Source organism: Mesoplodon bidens (genome assembly GCF_964165515.1).
Source record: "Mesoplodon bidens genome assembly, chromosome: 10".
Classification (NCBI taxonomy): domain Eukaryota; kingdom Metazoa; phylum Chordata; class Mammalia; order Artiodactyla; family Ziphiidae; genus Mesoplodon; species Mesoplodon bidens.
In genome coordinates this window covers 49,169,985-49,182,575 of record NC_138172.1, presented here as the reverse complement: position 1 = coordinate 49,182,575, position 12,591 = coordinate 49,169,985, and the positions used below count along the sequence as shown (strand labels likewise).

At 44.8% G+C, this 12,591-nt stretch overlaps 1 protein-coding gene across 1 annotated transcript in view; it reads left to right on the top strand.

The window, feature by feature from the left end:
- TRANK1 (tetratricopeptide repeat and ankyrin repeat containing 1) overlaps nt 1-12,591 on the top strand; it is a 65,980-nt gene that overhangs the window by 10,893 nt on the left and 42,496 nt on the right. Inside the window, exons 5-8 of the mRNA XM_081247296.1 lie at nt 930-1,013; nt 1,607-1,745; nt 3,502-3,633; nt 5,577-5,747. Of these exons, the coding sequence (XP_081103422.1) occupies nt 930-1,013; nt 1,607-1,745; nt 3,502-3,633; nt 5,577-5,747 (526 nt within the window). The remainder of the gene's footprint in view (nt 1-929; nt 1,014-1,606; nt 1,746-3,501; nt 3,634-5,576; nt 5,748-12,591) is intronic.

The following is a 12,591-nucleotide window of genomic DNA, read 5'->3' as shown; positions in this document are numbered from 1 at the left end:
ATCTGGGAGAGTCTGGGCAGTGGGATCTGTTTAGGGTGAGCAGTTAAGAGTGGGCATCAAACTGAAAGAAGCTGGAAGCAAGATGTAGCCGTAGACTGAGTTCCTGTGGTGCCACGCCCACTGGACAAGAACATATGTCAGGGATGTGGATTCTGAGACTGGGCCTCCAGTCATGGCCATGCCAAGCCTAGAACTCCTGGACCAGCTGGCGTACCTGGATGATCCCAGTAGGGGCCTCTCAGGATTTGCTCTCTGTGTGACCTCTCTGTGTGCTTAACTTCTCTGGGATTCAGTTTAGGGTCAGTGTTTTAACAACGGACCTTCTGAGAAAAAAAAAAAAAGTCGTGATCTGCAGCATTTGCCGTTTCCTGTAGTGTAAATTTTCTCGATTTCAGCGGCCAATTTCAAGCTGCTAAGTTGACTGGAGGACTCAGATTTGGGAAGAGATGTGCACAGTGAGCTCTCACTGATAGGAGCTGCCCCAGCACACCACTCGATAGGGTCTCATGGACCCCAAATAGCAGTAATGTGCTAAAGAATTAATTGGGATGGGCTATTTCAAAAGGATTTGATTCTTCTACTTGCTAAGCTTTAAGAACTTTGCAGGAAATTACTTCTTTACCTCCCTGCTCCTGTACTGTCCCAATGCTGCCTGCCATCGGCTGCTCCTGTCCTCAGCAGGCTTTGAGGAAAGGTGGAGAGAGCTTAGCTCTCAGCACCAACAGGAAGTTTGCCAGACAGAGACACTTTGGTTATCATGGCTCAGGCTGAAGAGCTTGGCAGGTGACTTAAAAAAAGAGACAGGGCTAGAGGGTGTCTTGTTCTGTTATTTTGTTTCTGTGTTTTAAAGCTTAAGATTAATTTTGTTCTAATAACCCATGTGGAGACCATTATTGTCCCAGCTTTTTCTGTTTCTCCCCTTTCATCAGTCATTTCTACTTCTGTCAGCGAGAAAAGACCGGCTACCGAGAAATCTCCACGTCCCAAATTTATCACTGAAATGTCTCTTTGAGGTAAGGTGGCTTCTTGACACATACGGTTTCAAGTCAGGCCACTTCCGGCCTGCGGTGTTTGGGACCTTCCCCTTCAGCCATCTCACTGCAAATTTGTTATTTATAGTAATCTTAGGCTGGTGCCACAGCTAATCAGGGTTTTACTGATTCTAAACTTCATGGGTGGGGGGTGGGAGAAGGGGGAATTGGATGAAGGCGGTCAAAAGGTAACCACTTCAGTTATATGATAAATAAGTCCTAGGGATGTCATGTACAACATGATGAATATAAGGAACACGGCTGTATGTTCTATATGAAAGTTGTTGAGAGAGCAAATCCTGAGCACTCTCATCACAAAAAGAATTTTTCTTTTTTTAATTTAATGTTGTATCTATATGAGATGATGGATGTTCACTGAACTTGTGGTCACCATTTCACGATGTAGGTAAGCCAAATCATTCTGCTATATACCTTAAATATATACAGTGCTGTATGTCAAACTATATCTCAATAAAACTGGAAGAAAAAGAACCCCAAACTTTATGGGGAAGGAGTTTGAAGTTTCATATTGATATGGCAACTGCCATAATTCTTCCTGTGTTTTTTTTTTCCAGAAATATGTCTTCATCGGACTTTATGAGAAAGTGGAACAGGTGCCCAGGCTAGTCCAGTGGCTCATCTCCATGGGTGCAAGCATCGAGACCATAGGACCGTACCCTCTGCATGCCCTCATGCGCCTCTGCATCCAGGCCAGTGAGTTCTCTCCTGATGGAACGCCCTCCACGTTGCCCTCCAGCTCGGACCTCAGGGACTGCGCTTAGCTCAAGTGAAACCAGAATGTGGAATATTCAGATGATTTGAATAGTTCATGATTTGTTCATTCAGATAAATGAAGGCAGCAGGGAAACAGCATCATTTTTCCTTCTCCTGGGACCTCATAGCTAGAGGCCCACACTGAAAGGATTCTGTGTTCTCAGACAGATCCTGGCAGCAGAGTGGAGCCCTGGGATTCAAGGACAGGCCTTGGGACAGACAGCCTTTGCTGGACAGAGCTCTCAGGGAAGCTGTGGAGGGAGTTTCCTCCCGGTGGCAAAGGCAGCCATGGTCTTTTTCCGAGTTCATTTTCTCTTGACTAGAGGACCAACTACTGTGGGGAGTGGGAGGGGGGAAACCCCAAGGGAAACACTGGCTATTGCTGATACAGTTTGCTTGTGGTTCTTTTAAAGGAATCCTATTTTCATATATGTATATACAATTTTTCTTTTTTTAGTCTTCACCACCTGGCTATAGGATTTGAATTTTAAAATATTTTTATCATTAAAACACACACACATACAATATCCACATTTACACTTTAGATAGAAGTCTGTTTTTCTTTTCTAAGCATATGTAGCTTCACTGTTGGACACTGACCCACACTATCTTAGAGCCAGAAGGAGCCAAGAGAACTTGTCTACACTGTCTTCCTCTTTTAGGCTGTAGCATCTCCTCAAGATGGGAGTGGGGGTGGCCAGTGGCTTGAAGACCTGAGCCCCCATCTTTACTTCAGCCAGATTTGCCCTGTTGTACATTTCATCTATTGGAGAATCCATAAAAGGTTTCACTCTTATACAGTGGATAAAACATTTAAAAGTATGAAGTCTGATTAAAAGCAATCTGATCCAATCCTCCCAGTTTCAAATTAGGTGTGCCTCTGGGTATGAAATTCACAATTCCTCTCTGTGTCTATTTTTTAAGTTTGCTCCTGCGGTTAGAGGCAGGTGTGGATGAGATCAAGACTTCAAGTTTATCCCCGATTCGTCTCTCAGAGGAAAACTGACATGGTGACAAATGGTGTCCACAGAGTTGGCAGAATTATGTGGCTTTCCAGGACTTACAAGGAAGGAGTCTGGGGAAAGAGTTTGAAATCTCTGTCCTATTGATAGTCATGTAGTGGGGTAATGATTGTTGCCCTGCCCAGGTCCTCTTTATGAACAGTGCCCCCAGCACCACCTGCTGCACCACAGCTGCCTCCTTTGCCAGGGAGCTGCTCTTTGCCAATAGGCACCATCTCCCTCTCTGGAGGCGGTTCTGTAGCTCTGGATTGATTGACACCGGGGTACAAAAGGTGTGCCCTTGCCTCAAGGTGGGTCAGCACTGTAGTGCAGTTCCTGCTCCACAGCTCCCTGTGGGATCAGGCTGAAGCCGACTCAGCTGAGGCCACATCTCTGCTTGCCTTCATCCCCTGCCCTGCCCTGCTTCCCTCCCCGTCTTTCTCCCTCTGTCAATAAATCACACGTACAAGAATCCCTGTCTCAGGCTCTGCTTCTAGGGAATCTGACTTAAGTTTCCTATGAATAACTTTATATGACTCATCCTTTCAATGCACAGACTCTGTGTCTCCACACCTGTTTGTGGCAAGTGACAATGTGTGTTGGATGCCCCTTGGGTTCCCTCGGTGTGGTGCACAGTGATTTGCTTTGCAGCTCTTCTGTGTGTTGAAAATAACATCAGTAACTCATTCCTTCAGGGGAAAACCATCTTTTCAAGTGGTTAATGGACTACAAGCCCGAGTGGAAAGGTCACATCAACCAGAAGGACGAGGATGGCCGTACTGTCCTGCACGTGGTTGCCGCCCACTCCCCAGGGTACCTCGCCAAGCGTAAGTGGCAGCACCACTCAGAGCTGTGCTGTGGGTGGAGTGACTTCAGGTGCTTGGGAACCCACACAACTGACCGCTTTACCCGTGCCATCCGTGACAGGCTTTAGTAGTCAAAAATACCAAATTATGCATTCCTTTTTTTTTTTGGATCATATTTTCAGTTTGCTTTTCAGAAAGAAGTTTACTCTAATATATTTTATCCTTGAAAGTCTTATCCAGTGATACTCTTCTTGAGCAAAAGTACTTACGTAGCTTTAAATTTTAAAAAACTTTCTGTGGTTTAAGACTCTAAGCATTAATTTTTTTCTGGATTTAATTATTACAAAATTATTATTACTACAGAGATCACCAAAGCAACATAAATATATTAAATTTTCTGTAAGTAATTGTTAAAAAAGTAATTTGGGAGGGAGGTGAGAGAAGGATGTGTCATGGTGCCTTTTAAAAGGGGCTTGGCAGCTATGTAATTTTCCCTTAGGTTGATACTCTGGAGGTCAGGAGCTTTCACCTCCTTTGGGGCAATACTTTGGTAATTGCATGAGTTCTCTATACTATGTAACCAATCACCGTAAACTTAGTGGCTTATTATGATACTCTAACTCTGTGGGTTAGTAGTCTGACATGATCTGACTGAGTTTTCTGCTCAGTGTCTCTTGAGACTGTAATCAAGGTACTGGCTGAGGCTGCATTCTCATCTGGAGTTCCAGGCCTTCCTTCAAGCTCACATGATCGTGGCAGAATCCGGTTCCTTGTAGTTGTAGGACAGAGGTCCTGTTTTCTTGCTGGCTGTCAGCTTCTACAGATCGCACACATTCTTTGTCCTATGGCCTCCTCTGTCTTCAAAGCCAGCAGGGGAAGACTTCTTGCGCATCAGATTCCTCATACTTTGAATCTCTGCCCTCTTCTGTCTCTGACCTCTAAACCTTTGACCTTTAGGGCTCATGTGATCAGGCCAGGATAATCTCCCTATCTTAAGGTCAACTGCTTTGGGACCTTAAATACATTTGCAAAGTCTCATCATAGCAGAGTTTAGATTAGTATTAAATGGGTAACTGGGAGAAGGTGTGTGTACACCAGGGGTTGGGAATCTCAGGGTCTGTTTGAGAATTCTGCCTATCACAGTGAGGTACTTGATGGGTAAGAAGTATGACTTTTTAATTTTGTCTTATTTTTGTAAAATGGGAGAAAAGCAGTTGTGACTGGGGAGATGGGGAAGGAGAGCATCACCAGCAGGACGATACCTGGAGTGGAGGTGCTTTGTTAAGGTGGTGAATTTTAGGAAAGCACGGGTATGGAAGCTGGGAATTGGGCATTGATTCCTTTAACCCTCTGTGCTCACATAAGTCTTGGTACCTCCAGGGATACACCTGTTACATTCTGAAATCTGTTGCACCTGTGATCACAGAGACACCTTGATGCTTGGCAAATAGACACGTCAAAGCAGCAAATGGAGCTGGCAGCCAGAGGTGGAGGTGCAAGGGTTGAAACAGTGACAAGAAGACTCTGATGCAAAAACAATTGCCACTTTCTTCTCTTGTCTTCAGACAGGCTTTTTTTCTGGGAGTATATTCTGTTTCCTCTCTAGGGAATAAAGAAATCTGAAGTCACAGCTTGCTGTCATCCTTACAGCTGTAACTGTTGCCTAGTAACCAGATTCCCCCTCTCCTTGCTTGCTGCCAAGGAGAAGGGAGAAAGGTAGAGAGAAGCGCACTTCTGAACCTCTTGAAAGCTATTGTCCTTCCCACTCCACACAGGACTCCTTGCTCTGGGGACGTGGCTGAATTGCCCAAGGCCGTCAGTTTCTATAAGCAGAGAGGGACACTGGTCCCCTTGCCCCAGGCTGCTCAGGCCGGGAACTGGGAGGAAGTGCACTCATGGGGACGTCTCCTTATGGAAGAAGCCATGACAAACCCCACCCCGCTTCTCACTTTGGCCTGCTTTAGGACAAACAGACGATGTGCAGATGCTCCTGAGCTTTGGGGCAGACCCCACTCTGCTGGATCGACAGTCCCAGTCTGCCGTGGATGTCCTGAAGAGGAGCAAGAACTTCAGAGCCATTGAGAAAATCAGCAGTCACTTGGCAAAGCTGGCAGCATGTTCTAAGGACCTCTCAGGTACAGTTTCCAGGGAATTAACTTTTTAGAGGGGGCAAAACTGGTTCTGTGCCATCAGGTATAAATCAGTTTATCTTTTCTTGGTACATGAAGATGGAAGTGAGCACCACCACCCTCAATCTTTGGAAACCTTGTTTGCTTTTTTTGAAAGATAGAATGAGACAACTTTTACTGTGAGAGTGTCTACCACTTTCTGGAAACTTGGCAAGTCTACCTGTGGGCAGTAAGGGTGATTTTTTTTTTCCCATGCATGCACACAGTAAGAAAGAAAAAATTCAGACAGAACATGAGATAACAAAAATCAAGCCCACTTTTCAGAAACAACCATAGCTAACAATTAAAACCATACTTATAGGGCTTCCCTGGTGGCGCAATGGTTGGGAGTCCGCCTGCCGATGCAGGGGACACGGGTTCGTTCCCCGGTCCGGGAAGATCCCACATGCCGTGGAGCAGCTAGGCCCGTGAGCCATGGCCGCTGAGCCTACGCGTCCTGAGCCTGTATTCCGCAACGGGAGAGGCCACAACAGTGAGAGGCCCGTGTAACGCAAAAAAAAAAAAAAAAAAAAAAATAGAGCTATAAGTATAGTTTTTCGTTTTTGCGGTACGCGGGCCTCTCACTGTTGTGGCCTCTCCCGTTGCGGAGCACAGGCTCCGGACGCACAGGCCCAGGGTCCATGGCTCACGGGCCCAGCCGCTCCATGGCGTGTGGGATCCTCCCGGACCGGGGCACGAACCCGTGTCCCCTGCATCGGCAGGCGGACCCTCAACCACTGCGCCACCAGGGAAGCCCTATAGCTCTATTTTTTGATCTGTCAGTTTGGGACGGCATATATGGACTAACTGCTGTATAAGGTAAAGTGCAACAAGTCAGCCCTCGTTGTTGAATTTTGTCTAGTAAAGTTATTTCTGTCATTTACATCCTATTCCTTAACTCTGGGTTTTCTGTGTTTCATCTATAGATTGATTCTGAACATTGAAAACCATTAAATCACATTTACATGGTAGTATGATTTCTACAAATAGTAGCATAGTTGGACCCATAAAAAAGAATCACCAAATGCCCCGAAAACTTTGCTCTTTAAATGTGATACTCTTTGAGCATCCTGGCTTGATGAACCATATACATACACATTATTGTATATGTGTATATATGTATGTACACACATATATTTTTAGACTTTATTTAGACTTTAACTTAGACGGTAGCCCCAGCACATATATATTATGCTTCTTTTAGTTCTTGCGCTCATATGTGGCTCTTGTGGCTCACACTGTCTGTCTAGATTTTTCTCTTACTCTGCTAGGTACCAACTCCAGTAAGTTTTTCATGGAGGAGATATGCATAGTAGACTTATGGTGTTTTTGAAAATGTCTTTATCCTTAGATTGAGAATTGGTCTGCAGATAGGTTAGGCATTGTATTTTATCGATCCTCAGTTGCACTTTCCCCCCACATTGTGCCATCTTTGAAACTGGAATGTGTTTCACAATCAGTGACGTGTCACAGTTTAATGGCAGCGTTTTCTGGTGTGTCTGACAATCTGGGGTCTCTTAGACTTATGAAATACTCTGTAAAACCTCTTTCCTTACAACTTTGTATTCTAGCCTCCGTTACTGATTAGATGTCAGTTTCATTCATTTTCCCTTTTAGAATTTTCTGTCCTTAGAGTTGTGGAATTTCCCTGGGATGTGTCTAGATGTGGGTCCTTATTCATTCTTCTTGTCTGGTACCCGCTGGCCTCTTTCAATCTAACTTTTTTTTAGCTCAGAGAAACTATTTTCTATAATTTCGTTCACTTCCAGCATCTCTTTGTCACCACTTTCACGTGGATGAGCTTCCTGAATTTATAACATCTCTCTACTTTCCCTAACATTTTCTTTCGAGATCTTTAACTAGGACTTTAGCTTTTCCTTTTATAATTCAGCTTGCCTACTGCATTTTTAAATTTGGAAACTCAGTTTTCATTTCTAAGAACTCTTTCTGGTTCTCTGATTGTTTCCTACCTGTGACAACTTGTGCTTGATTGACATTTGCCACTTCTTCTTGAATGGCCTTTAAGAATGATGAGAATGGGCTTCCCTGGTGGCGCGGTGGTTGAGAGTCTGCCTGCCGATGCAGGGAACATGGGTTCGTGCCCCAGTCCGGGAGGATCCCACATGCCGCGGGGCGGCTGGGCCTGTGACCCATGGCCGCTGAGCCTGCGCGTCCGGAGCTTGCGTGTCCGGAGCCTGTGCTCCGCAACGGGAGAGGCCACAACAGTGAGAGGACCGCGTACCGCAAAAAAAAAAAAAAAAAAAGAATGGTGAGAATTTTTTTAAAGACCATTGTCCTCTCTTCTGTGAGTTATTTATGTTTTTGGGGGGCTTAGTTGATCCCTCTTCTTGCTTCTCTTTTGTGCTATTGCTTTTCCTATTTTATCTTCTGATCTTTGGATGGTTTGTATTTATGAATGAACAACTAGACTTATGAATACTTAATAGATGGTTAGTGTGCATTTATTGAAGTTATTTGGATGTGTTTCTCCAGAAACACTCCCCCACTGGAATGGGTGAGTAGGCGGCAGGTTGTAGGCAGCACATGGGGTGTGTGTGGTGGGGAGACTGGGAGGCACCCTTCCAGGCTGGGGATCGTGGCAATTTTCAGGATCAGGAAAGTTTTATGTGAGGGAGATTGAAGCTGCTTTTCCTTTAACACTGCCCCCTGTTTCCCCATCTATGTTTTAATTTTTATTCATTTATTTAAAATATCTCCTGTTGTTTCTGTGAGAACATGGGAATAAATGTATTTGCAGAGTCCTGTTTTTCTGGGATGTTCTTTTAAAGCTGTGATATGTCATGTTTAGTGTTTTGGGGTTTTTTTTGCGGTACGCGGGCCTCTCACTGTTGTGGCCTCTCCTGTTGCGGAGCACAGGCTCTGGACGCGCAGGCTCAGTGGCCATGGCTCACGGGCCCAGCCGCTCCGTGGCATGTGGGATCTTCCCAGACCGGGGCACGAACCCGTGTCCCCTGCATAGGCAGGCGGACTCTCAACCACTGCGCCACCAGGGAAGCCCCATGTTTAGTTTTTAAATGACTTCTGCTTTAAGGAATTGTAATTCTGTGAGGTGGTGTAATTAATAACTTACTGTGAGAGGCCTCCTGAGAGCTTATACCTGTAACCTCAGTTTCAGGATGCTTTCTACTGTTTGAGAAATTGAAACTAACCAAACAGATTTCTCTGCCGATGAATTTCAAGGTTTTAAAATAAGCTTTTAGAGAAGGACCACCATTGAATGGTAGAAAATGGCTGATGCGCTTGCAAATTGATTGTTCATTAATTCTAATCTTTTTTTTTTTTTTTTTTTTTTTTTTTTTTTTTGCGGTATGCGGGCCTCTCACTGTTGTGGCCTCTCCCGTTGCGGAGCACAGGCTCCGGATGCGCAGGCCCAGCGGCCATGGCTCACGGGCCCAGCCGCTCCACGGCATATGGGATCCTCCCAGACCGGGGCACGAACCCGTATCCCCTGCATCGGCAGGCGGACTCTCAACCACTGCGCCACCAGGGAGGCCCATTAATTCTAATCTTAATTCTTAGAATGCTGTAGACTTTAGCATGTCATGCACTTTTGTTTTTGTTTTTAAAGTTTTGATTTTTTTCAGTTTCCTGGTATAATAGAATCTTAAATATCTGCTGATTCTGCCTTTCTCACTAGCTGCTGGGGGAAGCCAGACCCCACGGGGAGTGGGCAGGGTGGGGGTGTGAACCTGAGTGGTCAGGGTTACCTGTCTTTCCCGGCCTCTCACAGCCACCACTAGATGGCAGCATGTCCACCTTCTCCAGCAGCTGATGCTCGACTGTCCTCAAGACCAACAAGATTGGAGTCTTTGTTTTTCTCGTTGTTTGTGATTTTCTCTGATTCACTGGTGCGTGGCCTTTCAGAGTAAGAACGAATCCAAGCCTCTGAAGCCTTTCTCTCTGGTCCTCCCCTGGGCGCCAGCTGCTTTCTGCTCTGTTAAGGGGCCTCTAGCTCTGCACTAAGAGGACGCGAACCTTCTGTGTGTGTCTGTTTCCCAAATAAATGGAGCCTGTGACTCAGAGGCCATGGTGTGTCATCCTCAAATCCCTCAGCACCACACAATGCCCTGTTTTCAGTAAATGCAGATGTGCGGTATTGATGATACTTTTTCCTCATTATAAAGCAATAGATTATTTTTTAAAAAAGAAAATTTACAAAATGTAGGAAAGGAAAACAAGAAAATATTAATTCTGCATAAGCCCACCTGCCTGAAAAAATTAGTATAGTTGTGATTTAGTCATTTACTCTTATTCCATGCATTTATAGTTACACATTTTTATTTTCTTTTATAAAAATGAGATGGTTACATAAATTTCAATTGATAAAATATATGTAATAAAACTTACCAGTTTCACCTTTTTTAGCGCAAAAGGAAGATTTCATGCAAAAACAAAATCTCTTTGAAATGATTTATTTCTATTTTCTAACACTTCTGAGTGCTTGCAGCTTCGGAAGATCTCTTGTAGTTTTAATTTTTAATTTCAAATCTGCTTGTATATATCTACTAAATATGATCATTGTAGAAAATTTGTAAAAATTTCATTTTATATAAAAACAAAAATTTATTGTAATTACACCTTGGCATATTTTTATCCAGTCTTTTGGTTGCTGTTCAGTACTTATGTAGTCATCTTTTTTTAAAAACCTGTGATTATCATGTATAAGCAATTTTATATCCTGATGTTTCTTTTCTCTCTTATTAAGCTTACAGAAAATTTAGGAAAAAAAGAAAAAAAACAGACAAGTTCAGAGTAATAAACAAATCACCGGTACCTACCCAGAGATGCTGACTCAGGGCTACCATTGTCAGTGTTTCACACCTTTCCTTCTGTGCTTTTTTATGTTGTTGATATATCACTCTCTGGTTTCTTCTCTGATTTCAGGACCCTTCTCTGATCTGACCACCTTCTTAATTATTCTGAACCACACAACCATGCCTTTAGTATACAACTGCATCTAATTGTGTCTTTTGTCAAGCTTGGTATATTTCTGTTCAGTTTCAAGTGACTTTTGTACTAAACTAACTGCCCTGGTGGAGGAATGATGCCCTGAGGCATGAGGCAGGGGGACAAGTGGCAGGTTTGCATCTGCCTGGTGGTGAAGGAAGTTCCTCCTTTACCAAGCGTCCTATTTTCCTGATTCGTGAGTTTTCACTGTTTTCTGTGTCTTCATAGGCATTCTAGGATGAAGGTGGGATGCCGAACCCAGGGGTGCTAGTCGATCATTGTTACACCACACAGTTCATGTTCTTTGCCTCAGAATAGGCAGCTCACTGAGGTGATATAGTCTTCTTTTGCCAAGGTTTTCCATTTCCTTTTCTCTGGAGGTTAGTGCTAGGGTTAATGTTAGTTCTTGCTTCCATCTGGCACCGGAAGGTCTCTTGATCAGAGGGCAGTGGGCGTTTGCCCCAGAAGTTGGGGTGTGTGTGTGTGGGAGTGTGTGTTTCCGGTGCTCTGATCTGTTGAAAGGTGATCCAGGTGTGTATCGGAAAGCAAGCAGCTGACATCGGAACTCTGCTTGGGTCCCCTGGGTCCTTTCCCATTGTTGTGTGCTCCCTGGTGTGCCTTCACTTTGCAAAGCCAGCACCTAAGGCTCGTTCTCAAGGAGAACAGCCTATGGGTTTATGGCGCCTGTTTTGCTCAGGCTCCTTCAAACCAGAAGTGCCTGGGAACTTACATCCTCCCAAGGCAGGCTGTGGCCAGTGGCAGAAAGAGGTGAGAATCTGAAAGCCCGGGTTCTCTTGCCTTGGATGGCACAGCTCTGAGGTGTGACTCACTCCAGATCCCCCCAGGGGTCAGGCAAGGCACACCCCCACCCCCACCCCGTGGGACTCAGCCTGAGCTCACACCCTGCCTGGTTCCTCCCCGACCCTGACCTGATCCCCCCCACCCTCACTGGTCTCTTCCTTCATAAACTACTTGCACACAAATCCCTGCCTCAGGGTCTGCTGTGGGAGACGTGGCTGATAATGGGATGCTTTTATTTTTCCATCCCTAAAGTGTTCCTATTCTGTTAGAACTTGACATTGAACATGCGTTCACCTGTTCATCACATGATAGCACTTATGCTGTGGGCCAGGCCCATCTCATTGGGTGTGAAAACAGATGTCCAGTTATCTGTTCAGTAGGATTCCATTTTAACCAAGAGAGCTTTCTGAGTGTATAATCTGATACCAAATAAAACATTTGCCCTTTTTCAACCTTTCTTCAGTGGTTGATTTCTAATCATGACTACTTTCTCAGTAAATTGAACCAAGGGGATAATGTTTTCCCTCTTATGGCCAGAGAGGTGGCTCCTTACTCTTGGCTTTTTCCACTTGCCAGTTAGATGCATGGGTGGCTGGCATGTAGATGGATGTTGCTGCTGCAGTTAGCCACCCTCCTGCCATCACTTCCCTGAACTGTTGTATCAGTTATCCATTGCTGCATAACAAACAGCCCTCAAACTTAGTGGCTTAGAGCAACAAGCACTTATTTAGCTCATGATCCTGCAGCTCAGCCATTGAGGCTGGGCAGTTCTCATAGCCTTAACAGAACTCCTTCAAGTGTCTGCTTCTTGCTGATCTTAGCTGGGCTTTTTCACATCTATGGGGCTCAGTTTGGACAACTGAACTGATTCCTCTTTGTTTTATGATGTTTCTTATCTAGCCTGGACCTGAAGAGAACTAAACAAGGCCTCTTGAGGCCCTGGCTCAGAACTGGCACAAAAATCACATCTGCTGCATTCTCCTGGTCACAGCAGGTCATGAAGCCAGGCCAGAGTCAGGGTCGGGGAGGAGAACAGGCAATT